Raw genomic sequence first — 17,668 nt, 5'->3', positions numbered from 1 at the left:
TAAATCCTTACCGAAATCACTGATTGCAATCAAGTTAATCCATACAAAGTACTGCATGCGCATGTTCAACACGTGTTGTTATGTAATGTTACACAAAGTATTTACCCGCACGAAGAAAGTTTATTACCTGGGTTTATTATGGTAAAAGTACAACACGGCCATTACCTTTCACATTAATAGTTGAACTATGATCAACAGTTGGGGAAATTACTATAATATCTGACGGAATATGTAACCTGAGTTACCTTGCATTTAACCTCGAAATTTCAAGTAGCAATTGCTCGTCACTGTCGAAGCTTCTTTTCCAACTTTCGTGGACGTATTCAACAACACTTTATTTTCAAGATGCCTCCAACGATTGCCCAAAATCGTCTCAATTCTAATGGTATATCCAAAGGTAGTAAATTCCATGTACTTGTTCATTTGAAATTTGGAAATTGCCCATGTTTTCAGCTCATGCATGGCAATATTATTAATACTGCGTGTCGAAGAACCCACAATGAATTACTTTTTGTTTTTCACATCCATTTTTTTACTGTGAAATACTTAAGTTTGCTTTGATTTTCTTGAGGATTAAAAACAACATGGAAACTTAGCGAAAAGGGTACAGTCATTTAAAGCTATTCAGTATAAAATAGGCTGAAATGCAGTATTTCTCACTGTATTTGAACAATAATCTGTGATGTATGATATTTTGGAATAAAACAACAGTGAATTTAGGGTTGGTTGGAGCATTTATAAAAAATTACTTTAAATTGATAATGCTTATCACCATTGTTACAATATTTTGGACTTAAATTGACAATAAACGGTGTATTGTATTCTGATCTACCCTTTACAGGCTTGAAAACACACAGAAAACAAAGTGTAATTTGATTTTATGAATATTGATATTGATGATTATGTTTTAGACATATTTCAATATCTTAATGATACTCTAAGCCAGAGGATTATGATCCTTGATGGTCCAATGGGAACAATGATCCAGCAACACAGTTTAGATGAAGATGCTTTTCGAGGTATTACAAACCTACAGTATTTTTCAAACACTTTGAGCAAGTTATTACAACTCTTTCCTAGAAAATTTTACGGAAAAGTTGAAAATTCTCTATCAACCACTCATCACATTCAAAGTTTCAAATCAATATAACTTGAAAATAATCATTATGGCATTTAACACTTTTTCTCCAACAGCAAATGTTTTCAAAAGAAGTTTTATACATCTTTTTCATTTCAGTAATTATTTTCTTTTTTCTAAAACAGCAAAATTATTAGTAAATATCTGCTATTTCTTAACTCTTTTACTGTAGTCAATAAAATCCTTCAGATTTTCTTCTAGTGATAATGCATTGACAACATCCTCCCCTTTACCATCATTCATCCATGACTTTATAAGCTCATCGGGGTTATTATTGGACTCTAATGCTTTATAGGTTTCTAGGATTAAGTCCAAGTCCAAATTATCTACTGATAGTTGCAATTGTTGTTCTTCCAATGAGTCTTGTGATAGATCATTTGTATTGTTCTCTACATTTTCCTCTTTATTTATGTTTTTTGTTTGTCCACTTGAAAGAATCTGACTCTGCTCCTCTACAAACACTTCAACTTTAGGTTTATCAATGTCAGGAATATGTATAATTGTAAAGCCTTCATCACATTTAGTTTTTCTACAATCCCATGAGTTGTCGTCTGGTTGTCTTTGAGGATTTTCATATTTCCTGCTATTGTCAACTTCTTGAACTGTAGATGTTGTATATGCCTTATTTTGATGCCATCTACTCTCCATAGTTTTTGTTTCAGTGATAGCAGCTTTCACTAGGAGGTAGAAAATAACACTATGGGTCATCATTTATCATGTGTGGTTTATTAAGGATAGTAATATGCAGTGACCCCTCTTCACCCCCTAGTCTTTATTGTGGTAGGGATCAAAAGTAAGATCCTTGACATCTTGATTTAAGAAATCATTCAGATAATATTTTCTTCTCGATTATTTGGACTTTGTAATGTTCTGTACTCATGTGATTACATTTCTTTTAACCCTGTTTGACTAGAATTTCTAATATGCTTCAAATCACCCATCATTACATTGGCATTTACGCCCTGCTGATCTTTGCACATAGTCTGGATTGTGAGATCCTTTGGTTTGTCCATCTATTCATTGGTTAATGCTGTCTGGGTGTCACGTGACTACCCCCTGGTATTGTAAATTGCTACATTAAAAACTTTCTTCATACCTCCGGTGTTCATTGAACTATGCAACATTTTGTCTATATTGTTTGGTTTGGAACTCTTAGATGCTCTCGTGCAATCACTGTCATTGCCGTCACTGTTGGTTGATGTTTTAAGTTTGCTAATTTTTTTCTCACGAGCTCGGCGATTTTGAAACCAAATTTGAATGGTCTTGTTGGGTAGTCCCAGATCTTTCGCAAGTTTTTGTCGAAGTTTTGCGTCCGGATGCTTAACATCTTTAAAACAACTTTCGAGGACTTTAAGATGATTGTCGTGAAATGTTGTTCTTTCTCTTTGTGGTTTGGTTTGTCCATTGTTTTCTGTTCGAAAACGTTGTTTATGAGTGACGTTAAGAAGCAGTAGGATTATTGAAGATTGTGAAGACACAGACGATATGGGTGAGAATATTGACCTATAGGAACGGACCAGTGTGGTCAGGGGGATTTATGAGGATATTGACAGATATAGGGACGGACCAGTGTGGTCAGGGGATTTATGAGGATATTGACAGATATAGGGGGACGGACCAGTGTGGTCAGACGGATCGGTGAAGCAAAGTAAGCCGCAGTAAATTTAGTAAATATAAGTTATAGCCCCCCCGGTTTAATTTTGTGGCGCTGTTTTTGATATGACGCAAAGAGTAGAAGCCCGATCATAAATATCTTGAACGATATAAAGACACATGTTACAACGTTGAAAGATGCACGGTGAGAAACACGACCATTACCACGTTGAACGATATGAAAACACCACCCCCCCCGATTAGTTAAGATATCCTTACTGACCAGTAAGGATGGCAATGGATAGGAACAATACAAGGCGTTAGATACGGGAATGTAGCGCTTGGTATATTTCTAAGATCAGAAAAACTGTGTTTTGACTTCAACACGTGGAAGAAAATATGAGATACAATGTTCTAGTTTCTCTCCTTACCATATCCATTGAAATTAATAAATGGTCCTGATAAGCTATCGCACAAATCATACAAGAAGCCTCTCTGGTTTGTGTGATGGAACTCTTGTTCTGTGTTCTCCAAATCTGCTATATTACAAGTATTTGACGCATTTGCCTTTAACCATTCAGCCAACTCTGTTAGTCTTCTGTCCACAGAATGATCTTTGTTGTTCATTTTTCTTTTGCTTAAGATCTTCTTGCATTACTCCAATTAGTCATGCTTTATACAGTGATCTAAACTTTTTCATATCAGCTATTTGTTGCGTCACTAATTAGACGTCTTGCACACGCGTCTTCGTGATTGGATTCTGGCGTTTGTGTTTTTTACGCGCGTTCTTTTTAATCTTGTCTTCATGTCGTCGCTGTTGGCAGCCACGTAATGTGACTATTGTCATGAAAGTAAACTAAAGTTCACTTATACAGCGTATTAACGATTCTGTAGTATCGTGGGGCTCTTTTCTTTATGATAATGACTGGTCATTGTTGACAAATGAACCACAGAAAACAGAATATTGACGCTGAGCTAACGTTACGTTCTCAACTACGTTTAAGGTAGCGAGTTTAAACAACATCCCAAACCTTTGCGTGGAAACAATGACTTACTCAGCATCACGCAACCAGACCTAATCTATGACATTCACAAGGTATTGAGAAACTTATTGTCTTGTAAATCATGCAGCGAGATTCTGTTAGAAATTTTTTGTGGATCAATTAAGTTTGATGGACTGGATCAGTTTTAACACGAGTTTTCAACAATTTCACGTGGTTGACCAATGTTTTTTTTGTACATGAGCTTGTACATTTTGTTTTGATTTATCTTGATTTGTCCGAACTATATTCTTGAGAACACATGAAAATAATTTGTTCATCGTCTTTAGCAATTTCTTGAGGCCGGAGCGGACTTTGTCGAAACAAATACATTCAGTGGAACGTCTATAGCTCAAGCAGATTATGGATTGGAACATGTTGTAAGTGGGTGTATATTTGTGCTCGAGTGCAGTTTAGTATGCCTTCATACTTAAAATTCAGCAGATACGCTCTCAGTATTGATTTTTCCTTGAAGAGAGGTAAAGCTGAATATAACATTTTACAATCGTATTCACAAATAAGAAACTTTCATTTTACGAAATATTTTCTCCACTTTTCAATGAATTTTGAAAAAGAATTCTGAGGATATTGCATTTCTGCTTTCTTTATCACCACCTTTGTTATTACTTACCGCCTCCCTTGCTATTCTTTACCATCTCGTCTTATGATTTTAATGCCTTTTTAGGTCTATCGCTTGAATAAAGAGTCTGCTCAGTTGGCTAAGAAGGCGGCCGTGGAAGTCGAAGCCAAAGATGGTGAGAAATCAATAACTACTTTCATTCTTCAGTGGCGTATCTAACAACGCGGCGATTCCAACTGATTATTGCTTCTTATTGCTCTAACGTCAAATATAAACATTGTTTGGCGTTTGTTATTTGCAGTTATATGAAAATAGACATTTATTGAACTGAGTTCAAAGAATCAAGAATCGGTGGAACTGCTTTCTTGTGGGCTCAAGAGAGCAACACAGTTAATTTTCGGATTAAGAAGACATTTCGGGACTAGCTCAATGTATACGTAGTTTTATAGGATTAGCGATTTACGTTTTGTAGGTATTCCTCGTTTGGTTGCTGGTGCTATTGGACCAACAAATAAAACGTTGTCACTCTCCTTCGGTTGAAAATCCAGGTTATCGAAATATCAGTAAGTCGGTTGTTCATTCTCTACTCATTTATGTATCAATTCTGTCTGTACACGTCGAAATCGAATATTTGTTCATTTTCACACATTAAGATTAGACTTGACGGCTAGTTTGTTTATGCATTTAACTTTAGGTAACCTCGTTTCCATGTCGTATATTTAACCAATCACGGGCTTTGTTTTCAAATTAATTCTAGCGTTTGATGAACTTGTGGAAGCGTACACGGAACAAACACGAGGTCTCCTCGACGGTGGTTCGGACCTTCTATTGGTCGAGACCATATTTGATACTGCGAATGCAAAAGTAATATTACTTTACGACGTTTATTTATGATTGATGGTGTCGTATCTGAACATTCCTCGTTACGATTTCAACATGCTCGACATATAGCTATTTTTGTCATTTTTAGGCTGCTCTTTTTGCTATCAGTAATGTTTTTGAAACTTATGAAAAAGTTCCAGTTTTCGTGAGTATTGTTTGTGATCTTAAGGATAATGATCAATCCATGTGACAGATGATACGAAAGTGTTTTTGTTATTGAAATTTGAGTGTAGATTTCGGGGACAATTGTGGATAAAAGTGGACGTACATTATCTGGACAAACTGCTGAAGCTTTTATTACAAGTGTATCTCACGTTAAACCAATGTGGTACATAGATTCTCTGTATTTGACCTTGCATGATTTTTGAAATACTAAAACATCTGGGGTTGGTTTCCCGAAACCTGTATATTGAAGTACATAAAATATAAACCTTTACGATTTACATTAAAAAATCAATTGAATAAAACGTTTATAAATATAAAGGTTCATACGTAATTTTCTATATCATGTTGAACCCTTACATGATTTTTCAAAATGTCTGCATCTTCTCTCCGGATCTTGTCTTGAAATATGCTTTCGTTGTATGTTTTCTAGTATTGGACTAAACTGTGCATTGGGTGCAGTTGAAATGCGACCTTTTATTGAGCTGTTTGCCAAGGAAACTGACAGTTATGTTTTGTGTTACCCAAACGCCGGTAAGTTGATTTTAGTGCACCAAGTTTTTTTGAGGGGAAACTGCCCTGATAACACTGTAAAATAGCTAGGTGTTGCAATCAGGAGTCGTTTGCTCGGAGCACAAACAGAATTTTAAATTAGAAGAGATCGAATCGCTCTCACCCCTTAATTATGTTAATCTACGTGCGAATATTGAACTTGTAGGACTTCCAAACACATTCGGTGGCTATGATGAATTGCCAGACACGACAGCAAGTTATTTAAAGGTATTGAAATATATTAAAGTCAACTACTTAAAATATACATCCGCCAGTTTTCTATTAAATATACTGTCACCCACCCCACCCCCTCCCAATCAAACATATTTTAGTTCTAGTGGTCGAATATCTTTATGTTTTTATCTCGTGTACTTTCTATGATGTTACAAGAAACATTTAGCTTCGAATTGCATACGCCAACTCCATAATAGTTGAGCCCATTGTTTCTCTATGCTAGAGCATCTGTCTGATTATATTTTTCAATATTAAGCACTTTGTTATGGATGGTTTGGTAAATATTGTTGGCGGATGTTGTGGAACTACTCCTGAACACATCAGGTTAGAAAAGCATATTACGTCAGAGTTTTCATGTTTTTATTTTCATACTGTCTGCGATGTAGTATAGATATTGCCGATATATTGACGATAGATTTGCATTTCTAGTTTTTCATTCGTTACATGCATATCTTGTATAAAAACTATTATATAGCAACCATTTTATACCATACATCATGTAATAACTATTCGCGATACAGTAACCATTATACAATTGTACTGAAGTTCAGACATTGACAAACAGGTATTTAGGTTTAAATTCAACCCACTGTCATGAATATTTTTCATTCTGTATTTTTTTTCTTAGACTTAACATTTTATAGCCATTTTCTCTATGGGAGAAACATTTCGAATCGATGTTTTTATATCCACCGATTACAGGGCCATCAAAGAAGCTGTGACCCCTTTCGTGCCAAGGTCTATCCCGAAAGATCTTTATAAGGATACTCTTCTTTTATCTGGTATGATAATACTAAAGTACTTAGATTCTTGTTTTTGTTCGTATACCAGGGGCGGGTCAATGCTCATTTGACAGGAGGGGTGCAGATTTTCCAAAGGGGGGTGCATCATTGTGCTCGCTAAAGTTACAAGAGTCTCTATTGCGGGTTAGATATGAGTCAAAAAGTGTTATTACCTTTCAAAAAGAAATTTTGTATGTTTTTTTTTTATTAAAGAATGTGCATTTACTAATTTATTTCAATAAGAATAAGAATAGTTATTAAAAAATAAAATAAATTTAAAAAATAAGAATAGTTTTCATTTATATTGCTGGTCTTATTTCAAAGGTCTTGAGAGGACGCTCGTGGCAAATTTTTCGATATTTTTAAACATCGGTGAACGATGTAATGTGGCTGGTTCTCGACGGTTTGCGAGGCTGATCCGAGAGGGGAAATACGAGGTGGGTGCGTGGCATACTATGCCTTTATTGGCAGTTGAAGTTGTTTGATGCTATTTACGGCTCTTTTTCCTATGTTCTGTGCTATTCATGACGACCAGGAAGCTTTGAACATTGCCAAACTTCAAGTTGAGAACGGTGCTCAAGTACTAGACATCAATATGGATGAAGGACTTTTAGATGGTGTCTCGGCGATGACAAAATTTGTCAATCTCATTGCCTCCGAACCTGAAATAGCTAAGGTGAAGTTGTCCTATCTAGATGAATTTACGTTTTGTTTTGTCGGTGTTCACCATTTATTATGAAAATACTTGATTGTATTATACTGTCAATGTCAACTGTGAAAGTTGCAATATTAGATTACGCTAGATGAAGATATTAGGCTGGTGCAAGAACTCAAGATTAAACATCACATCATTCATGATGAAGACACTGTACTTGATATTAGGACTCAAGATTCAACATCAGATCACATTGGATGAAAACACTACATTGCAGTACATACAAACTCAAGATTTAGCATCAGATCACATTGGATGAAAACACTACATTGCAGTACATACAAACTCAAGATTTAATATCAGATTATTCCTGATGAAGACACTGGACTAGAGTATATAAGAATTCAAGATTTAACATCATATCATTCATGATGAAGACACAAAAACGAAGGATTTAAGAATCCAAGAATCCTTAATGAAGACATTAGATTGGTGTTTAAAAGAACTCATGATTCCACTACATAATCATCTTAATGATTTCATATTCGAAAAAAAAATGTTTAGGTTCCCCTTTGTATCGATTCATCAAATTTTGCCGTCGTTGAAGCTGGTCTGAAGTGTGCGCAGGGAAAGTGCATCGTGAACAGTATAAGTTTGAAAAATGGCAAGAAAGATTTCATCGAAAAATCCACTTTAATAAAGAAATATGGTGCTGCTGTTGTTATCATGGCTTTTGACGAAACTGGTCAGGTAAAACAATTGGAAGAAATTTTCAGAGCTAAATTTTACAGACACGTATTTGAGGTAGCACGAATTTCGAATTTAGTTTGTATATGAATATAATGATCAATGTCGATATAAAACATATGAAACCAGATTTTGAAATATACACACGACAAGATGCTACTTTGCGAAAATTGCTTGTGGTGTTCATAGTGGAAAATAGCATATTTTATAAAAAAATCATCATGGTGAATTTTTTGGTTGTTAGAATTTCCTGATTATTACGTCAATTAAGGCAAAGGAAATGCGTTGTCTCTTGTGTATTTGTCATGAAAGTTCTGTATTTTATATGATTTCTACCAATTTCAATCGCCAGTAGACCATAAATATCTGTTAAAAAATACTTTAATGTATCTTTAATACATTTGTACGTCCTTACGTACGTAAATGCTTAAAGCAAGCATACATTTCTGTAATTTTTCTCAATGGTTGCATATGCAATTTGGATTATTCAAAAGAGTTTTTGAAAATACTTTCCAACACAAATGTAGAAACATATTCGGATCATTCCAAGGAGCATGTCTTATCTCATTAAATTAACCACCCTGACACAACTTCACTTTGAATACATTCTTTGTTTTGACATGTTTAACAGGCCGCTGACGTCGATCGAAAAATTGAAATATGCACTCGTGCTTATAATATCTTGGTGAATGAAGTCCATTTCAATCCCAATGATATCATCTTCGATCCTAACATACTTACTGTTGCCACTGGTATAGAGGAACATAACAATTATGGAAAGTATTTCATAGAGGCAACACGATATATTAAGGTAATTATGTTTGATGTACGATGCTCTGGTTATATAATTGGCAAATTATGATCACGTTACGTACATTAAATAACCATTTCTATTTAGACACACCTTCCACACGCTCGTGTCAGCGGTGGATTGTCGAATTTCTCGTTTTCATTTCGTGGTATGGATGTTATTCGAGAAGCCATGCACAGTGTTTTTCTTTATCATGCAATCAAGGTTCAAGTTTGCGTAGTTGATAGTTATTACCATTTGTTGTGTCCAATCTCAACATGTTTTATTCATTTCTTTCATTTTAGGCTGGTCTTGATATGGCGATAGTAAATGCTGGCAACTTGCCTGTCTATGATGATATTGAGAAAAAACTTCTTGAGCTTTGCGAAGCTGTATTGTGGAATAGTGACCCGAATGCAACAGAAAAATTGTTACAACATGCTCAGGTAAACGTGCATTGTTATACGGTAACTTGTATCCTTATATCCTCTCAGTCAAGTATATTTATTACGAATCATCTAATGTTAAAGGTTTAGCTCTTATGTTCTCTAATCTAGTGATTTTTAAAGGAAAGTACTTGTCTAATTCAGTTTAGTTGGAGATGTTTTTCTCAGAGATGATCACCTCTCTTTAATGGTGGGGATCGTTTGATTTGAGATGATGCGGTAAAACGTTGGTTCAATGCCAAATGATGAAATATCAGTTTTCTCTATCAGTCATTAGGTAAGGGTGCGAAAAAACAAGAAGTGAGCGATGAATGGCGAAGTGGAACTCCAGAAGATAAACTTGAGTATGCCTTAATTAAGGTTTGTGCTCGAATTGAAATTTCAAGCAAAACAATTTCATTAATATGCATCACATTCATAACCATATTAAAACTATAGGGTATTGACAAGTATGTCGTAGATGACGTTGAAGTATGTCGACAAAATTTCGAGCTCTATCCACATCCTTTGAAAATAATTGAAGGTCCCTTAATGAAGGTTTGTCTTTTAATGATGTGATGCCGATAATTTTTATATGTTCATGCAATAATTGCAGATAATACAGAAAAACATGTTCAATTTCGAGAACAATGAGAAAATTTTACATTATAATGGCCAGAGCAATGCTTTGAAGAATACCCATAACAATGAATAAAACTATTCCTCGTTGCGATGCCCAAAACAATGCCCTCAAGAATGACCTGAAAAAAGACCAGACCACAAAAGTTTCCTAAAATAATCCTCGGACTATGCCCAATCATTTCTTTTTAATTCTCAGAACAGCACTTAAGACTTTTGAAACCCTATAGATACGAGTTGCATCAATGATTTTTCAAGACAGACGCGGGCAAATGATTTTAATCCAATAATGTAATGTCAGTCGATTCTAAATATGTTTTCTTTGTTGAATCAAATCAAATCTTTTCAAGGGCATGTCCGTCGTGGGAGATTTGTTTGGTGCCGGAAAAATGTTTTTACCTCAAGTAGGTTGACGTCACACATACCAATACATGGTTTTGTTTAATAAAGCTCATGTGCTCGCTGTTCCGTTCGTTGCAGGTTATCAAATCAGCTCGTGTGATGAAAAAGGCCGTTGGCTACTTAATACCTTTTATTGAAAAGGAAAAAGAAGCCAAAGAAATGGAGATGAGAGCTGAGGGAACCTGGGACGATAATGTATGCATTTTCAACCGTATTAAACTACACTTACACGGCTGTATCATAAAGTGAAAATTTTTGTTTCTAATAGAAATAATGGAAGATTATATTTGGGGTGTACAAAATTCTGAAGGTTTCTTCAGTAATTGCAAGTGCTGCGTTGTTGAAGGGATACCATTTTTTACCTTCTCGATTGATGGGTTACCAAAACAAAATTGGCAATCATATTTTTGATCTTTTCAAAGTTTTCCAATCTCTTTGTGCAGCATCATTCCTTTATAATTTTGACTTAACCACTGAAACCATCTAAACGCTTTTACAAGTTCAGTAATTTTGTGGGCTATCACACATCGTGTGTTCTGATTGGCTACACCCATTACTGTTTAAGGCCACTTATTATCAGCGAAAGATCAAATAGCATGAAGTTTGCGTTATGAGTTAATAGTAATACTTTATCATGTATTTCTTGATCATGTTTTCGAGTTTTAAATACATGATATAGTCAGAGGCGAAACTAGAACGTTAATTGGGGTATATATTCATATATTCATCTCTGCCCTGCTGATTTCTTTGTTTGCGATGTTAATTTCAAAAGAAGTCAGCAGGGCAAAGCTGAATACATGAATATTTACCCCAATTAACGTTCTAGTTTCGCCTCTGGATATAGTTTATTGTTTGACGACTAGGACTCAATCACTGTATGAACAGACACAAGTCATACCTGCGATTGACTGCTGTTTTGCGTCATAGTTTCTTTTTTCTTTCTTTGCAGAAACGATTCAATGGAACGATTGTTCTGGCCACTGTGAAAGGTGACGTTCATGACATCGGGAAAAATATTGTTGGAGTTGTTTTACGATGCAATAATTACAGGTGATTTTTGCGATTATTTCGTAATTTGACACGAACTAGACAAAAGAGATTGGTTCTAAAGTTAAGATTTGTCCCCCAGACTTACGGCACGCGATCTATATTTTGACTCATTGGTTTTATAGAGTTATCGATCTTGGAGTAATGACGCCATGTGAGAAAATTTTACAAACTGCCATAGAGGAAAGAGCAGGTTCGTTAGAGCTTTGTTCTTTATTAAATCTAAGTCCGTTTTGATTTCATGCTAATGTATTTTCATTTTTACGGCTGATATTTAGAGGGAAAACTGTAAAAAATCTCGATGAATACTCCGAAATTGTTAAAAATCGCCAAAATGTCGAGAAACACCTGAAAATACTTAAAAATGTGTAGACATATAAAAAATTCTTTCGAATCGCAAGAAAACCCTAGAAATCTTGAAAAATCCTTCAAACACTAAAAGTTTTAAAAAAACACTTAAAATCACCACAAATCATCAAAGATTTTCAATAACTATTCCTAATTTAGATATCATTGGACTTTCGGGACTCATCACACCTTCCCTTGAAGAAATGATTCACGTTGCCAAGGAAATGGAAAGACAAGGTTTTAAAATCCCTTTGCTGATTGGTGGAGCTACCACGTCAAGGTAATACAAAACAAGCTTTGTATTGTTTGTGTACATCTTTCATTGAACATCTTACTGATGAAACTAAGCTGAGGATTCTGGCTAGGGTGGCACAATTATACAAGTGTCATGTGCATTTGCTCGTTCATTTCAGGACACACACTGCTGTAAGAATTTCTCCAAGATATTCGGAGCCTACGATTCATGTTCTGGACGCATCGAAAAGCGTCGTAGTTGTAAGTTGAGCCTAAATACGTAAAGGCTGACGCCCAGAACAATCACTTTGCCCTTGTATTGCCAGAGAAGACCATCGAGTATCTCAGGCGATGGTTAACCACTTTCAGTAAACTAATATAGTTAGTCCCAATGTTCTTGGGAAGTCAGTTGAAGCTGATGCATTCTCTCCTCTGGGACTGGGACTTGCTACACAATCATTATGACACAATTACTACATTGCTTACTCACTTAATCTGTTGTTAACGTGAACATTTTGCCAATACAGTGTGGTATGCTGTTGAACGAGGAAGATAAAGAGGAATATTGTATGGATATTAGTGAAGATTATGATATATTGCGAGCTGATCACTACGACAGCATCAAGGTTTGTGCTGTGATTTGAGAGGGCAGTTGTCCACTTTCCACCCAGCCTTTACACTTTTGTTTCTTTATTTTACTCGTGTTGATGAAATGTACACAAGGCGTGCGTGATTCCAGGTCTTTTAATCGTGAATTCTTCGTCCTTGTGCCATTTTGATACTCACAGTCTCATTATGCTTCCTTTCGAAATATGGTTGCTTAGCCGTGTCTCAAAACGATGATCGAACATGTTTATCTGGTTGAAAAATCTGTCTTTTGCTCTTATATTGATTTGAAGATGCTCAACGGAAAAAAACATAAACACTTGTCTAAATTTCTCTAAATGATTATACTTGTAAATTACATAGGGTAAAAATATGTAACCTCCAACAACTTTCTTTACTTGGTTACCTTAGGATCGTAAATACTTAACTTTGTCCGAGGCACGAAAGAAAAAGCTCAAAATTGATTGGACTTCGTTTAAGCCAGGTATTAAAAGTTTATACTTACTAAGGCTACTCCATAGGATGACATGGAATGAAGTTATGGTTAAAGGTTTGGCGTTGATGAATAGCCTTTAGGATAATATGGGATTGAAGTCACAGTTAAAGGCTATTGAAATGTGGGTAGCTTTAATTTGCTGTGGGCATTGTAGCTAAATTTGATCTGTTTTAGTTGACTCAAAATTTTCTCTCCAAGGGGCATTTTAATGTTTTCTTCTTTCCTGTAAGAATGAAACTTTCTTACAGGTTTTTCATGAGCAAAAATCCTGCAGTTACGATATGCACCGATAAAAAAATGTGTAACCAATGTAGGAGTTAAAATGAATAACAACGTAATCAATCAACAATTTTCCTTAACAGTTCGTCCTAATTTTCTTGGTACGAAGGTATTTGATGACTACGACATCGAGAGAATTCTTCCTTATATTGACTGGAAACCATTCTTTGATGTCTGGCAGTTGCGTGGAAAATATCCCAATCGTGGATACCCAAAGATTTTCAAAGACAAAACTGTCGGTAAGTGGCATCATCATGTTTAATATTGTTATTTTGATCGCCTATCGGTCGTTTCCTGAACTCATCGCATGAAGAGAAAGCGTTATTGTTATCACATTCAATCAACAATTGTCATAGAGAGTCAAATAAACAGCTTTTTTGTGTACCGTCTTCAATATGACATAACTATAAGGAGATCAATTACATCGATTTCGTATAGATTTTTTTAATAAACCGAAGCAATGGTTTTCTTTTGGCTGCTTTCTATTACGGATGAAAGGGGCACGCCAGGCCATAACGCTCACAGAGATAACGAATTTTAAAATGCATTTGTTGAAGTGAGCTGAAAAAGACAGACTACATAATATATGAGTTAAACTAGTGCAGTCGAATCCACCAACGAATAGAGTTCATACCAATCAATTGGATATTCTTTCATTGCTGTGGGAGAAACAAACTATTTAAAATATCATCTGAGCATGCGCTGCTCACTTGACCAACGTTAGAGTTCATAGTCATGGCAACAAAAACTTAATCTAGTTGCATGACACGAGGCAATATTAATACCATCTTCGGGAAATCTTCAAACTTTCTTTCATTTGTTTTACCAGGTGTCGAAGCCAAACGTGTTTTCGATGAAGCCCAAGCATTGTTGAGAAATATTCTGGACAAGAAAGAATTTCGCGCGGTGGCTCAGTTAGCGTTTTATCCTGCCAATAGTGTCGAAGATGATATTCAATTGTATCATCCAGATGGCGGCGATAGCGAAATTTTGGCAGTGTTTCATGGGCTTCGGCAACAAGCTGAGAAAGAGCCTGGAGTAGAAGACCCGTACGCCTGCCTGTCTGATTTTGTCGCGCCAAAAGAGAGTGGGCTTACGGATTACATTGGTTGTTTTGCTTGCTCGTGTTTTGGTGCCGAAAAATTAGTTGAAAGGTAAGTGCTAAGTTTTATCTATGTTTTTCCCAATTGGATTAGACAGTGGACGATTATCGGTGAAATCTAAGAGTTAGGTTTTAGTTTGATGCCTGTGGAGAATAACGAAAAACTCGCTCCTGGTTTAGTTCTTGTCAATTTTGGCTTTTGTCCGATTTTAAATAAGTATTCTTTCATCTCTTGCTGAATTTAACTACTCTTTTAGATATGAAGCAGAAGGCGACGACTACAACGCCATAATGGTTAAAGCTCTTGCTGATCGACTGGCTGAGGTAATTAAATAGCAAAAAAAAACTTCTGCGTGAAGGATTTTTGTATGCGACATTTCATGTCAAAGCACTACAAAAACTTTTACACTTGGACATTTTGTGTAATGTGTAATAATAATTCATTGACTTTGACGACTGCATCCATAAAGCCAGCCTTAGCTGCATCTTTTTTTGAAACAACTGCAAACTTGTCTACCATTATGTGTGGTGGGTATTATCTCATCGAACGTTTGAAAAGTGTTTCTTTAGTTGCTTTCAAACGGCGTCACTTGTAGAATAGGCTATCGTTAATGTAACATGATGGCTGAATTTTCCTGTCTAGTTTTAAAATGGAGAGCAGGTCTCCCTTAAATCAAGCACCATGGCTAAATGTTTTGTTTCCTTAACAACCAGAGTTAGCATTCCACGAAATTGAAATACTTGTGTTGTTATTATAATAAACCTCTGTGTCGCAGTAAAATTTCTACACATGTCACAAGAGTGCTACATAGTGTAACAGCGCCTTCACAGCCCATATATTCTTGACCGAAACTACAAAACATCTTTAAAATGCAGAACAATTATTTTATAGGCCATGGCTGAAGAACTTCATGAAAGAGTTCGAAAAGAATTTTGGGGGTACAGCAACGAGGAACAACTTAATGCGAAAGACCTGCATTCTATAAAATACCAGGTGCTGAGGATGTTTTCTAGTACTTTTATCAGGATTGAATTTATGTTGAAACTATCGTGTTCTTATTTACTCCAGTCTTGTTTCTTTGTCGTGTATAATCTATGTTGACTCCAGTCTAGTTTCTTTAAACAGGAGTGATCGGAAGTTGAAACTTAAGTCAAATTCTCCTATCTTTACAATAGGGTATACGCCCTGCCCCGGGTTATCCTAGTCAACCTGATCACACTGAAAAATTGACAATGTGGAATTTAACGGATTGTGAAGGACAAACTGGGATCAAACTGACTGAATCCCTGGCAATGAATCCCGCTGCGTCTGTGTGTGCAATCTACTTTGCGCATCCTAAATCATTTTATTTCTCCGTGGGAAAGGTGACAGAAGAACAGGTAGGGACAACGTTAGACACGTTTGAAGTCAATTTATATTACAGATGTATAGTATAGTATTAGCAAATTAAGGCATCTGGAGGAAGTAATGTCATGATCAAGATTCATTTCATTGTCTGATATTGATTCTCAGGTTAAAGACTACGCCAACCGAAAGAATTATGCCGTTGAAGAGATAGAAAAGTGGCTATCTCCAATTTTATCGTATGAAAGAGGAGAGGATGACGTTATGGCTTGATTTTTGCGGTATTTGATTTTTAATGAATGTTTGTTTACCTAAAATTATACATATATACATAAAGATTTGTGCAGGTCAGGTGACATGTTAGTTATGCACTTGACCATTTTATTCACTTGAAACTACTTAAACCTTCCCGTCTTCATGGGAAATATGAATCGGAAACACTTTATAAAGATAACAGCAATAAACAGGACATACAGATATCAAGAAAACGAGATGCCACTATTCGGAATTTGTTTTAGTTTATTCTCTTTAAGATGACAAGAAAGCAACTCGTTGAGTGACGTTTTTTCCTGTGCTTTTGAGCTCTTTTCCGCTTCCAAACGATCCCACGGTCTAGCCCATAGATCATGAAATATATTTTCTTCTTTTGAATTTAAAAGTGTTTGATAACAGAAGATCAGACGCGTTTCAACAGAATATTAGTCCTTCCCCAGCACTCTGAACCATTTGCCATCATTGGTGTTTTCAATTGCCCATACTCTTTAACAAGTGCATTTCCAACTGTTCTTGTCATTGTGTCGTCTGCATCGTTCTTAACTTATTCTTCTCCAGATTTTTGCCACTTAAGCCTTAAAGTTATACAGCTAAATGCCCTTCTGAACCACCCTCTTTTAATTGCTTCTTACGATACTCAGAGGATACGTTGGGCCTATTCTTAAAAGCTCGAGCCTGCAAGGGATCCATAAAATCGTCTTTTTATTGTATACATACAACCTTCTGATCATTCTTCTATCACTTGTCCGTTTTTGAGTGAATTGGGAATTCAACCCAACAACCAGTTATCTTTACAAAACGATGTTTTTACTCATAAGGCCTTAGTTATGTTTACAAAAGTATGTAGACTGCCTCTATCTTAACATGGTTGTGGAGTCAAAGAAGTGACCGAAACAACATACATTCTTATGAAAAAACTGTCTTTATAAAATACCGAATCGGACATGAACCGCCATTTTAAAGTCGCTATCGACATTTGCGTGCTTTTTTTTTGCTTTTGCGCATCCTTAGCTAACCCTGTTGATCAGTGGCATGAAATAACCGATTTTAACATCAACCTACAAACTAAGCTTCATAAAATATATTGAAACAAATCTTTGAACGTTGAGACACCTGCAAAGCAATGTTAGTAGCCAAGCCGAAAAGGAACCTAAGGAATGGGAACCCGCCTTCCTGGGCCCTTACACATTACCAAACGGCGTGCCAACCAATCCTTGTGTCCAACACTCGATCACCTAGGTACCAACTTGGTACCGTTTGCGGTTATTTGTACCTGAACTTGCTCTAATGTATCAATGAATCAGAGCTCGAGCAAAC

General features: G+C 35.9%; 1 protein-coding gene across 1 annotated transcript; it reads left to right on the top strand.

The window, feature by feature from the left end:
• Positions 1-100: 100 nt before the first annotated feature.
• LOC124441816 (methionine synthase-like) lies at positions 101-16,566 on the top strand. The gene is given in 36 exon segments (XM_046992283.1): positions 101-397; positions 912-1,019; positions 3,736-3,827; positions 4,062-4,151; positions 4,457-4,526; positions 4,824-4,875; positions 4,877-4,914; positions 5,109-5,215; positions 5,322-5,378; positions 5,467-5,561; positions 5,829-5,929; positions 6,114-6,175; positions 6,438-6,505; positions 6,884-6,963; positions 7,288-7,400; positions 7,499-7,639; positions 8,183-8,368; positions 8,997-9,176; positions 9,264-9,380; positions 9,461-9,601; positions 9,872-9,961; positions 10,040-10,138; positions 10,570-10,623; positions 10,700-10,816; positions 11,571-11,671; positions 11,794-11,861; positions 12,176-12,296; positions 12,430-12,511; positions 12,778-12,876; positions 13,268-13,340; positions 13,715-13,870; positions 14,461-14,785; positions 14,991-15,057; positions 15,626-15,727; positions 15,910-16,113; positions 16,247-16,566. Coding segments are annotated over 36 exon segments (3,813 nt in total). The 5' UTR covers positions 101-345; the 3' UTR covers positions 16,352-16,566.
• Positions 16,567-17,668: the final 1,102 nt, after the last annotated feature.

The sequence above is a fragment of the Xenia sp. Carnegie-2017 genome, unplaced genomic scaffold, assembly GCF_021976095.1.
Source record: "Xenia sp. Carnegie-2017 unplaced genomic scaffold, XeniaSp_v1 HiC_scaffold_20, whole genome shotgun sequence".
Classification (NCBI taxonomy): Eukaryota; Metazoa; Cnidaria; class Anthozoa; order Malacalcyonacea; family Xeniidae; genus Xenia; species Xenia sp. Carnegie-2017.
The sequence above is the reverse complement of the archived record's forward strand: the minus strand, read 5'-3'. Positions and strand labels throughout refer to the sequence as shown.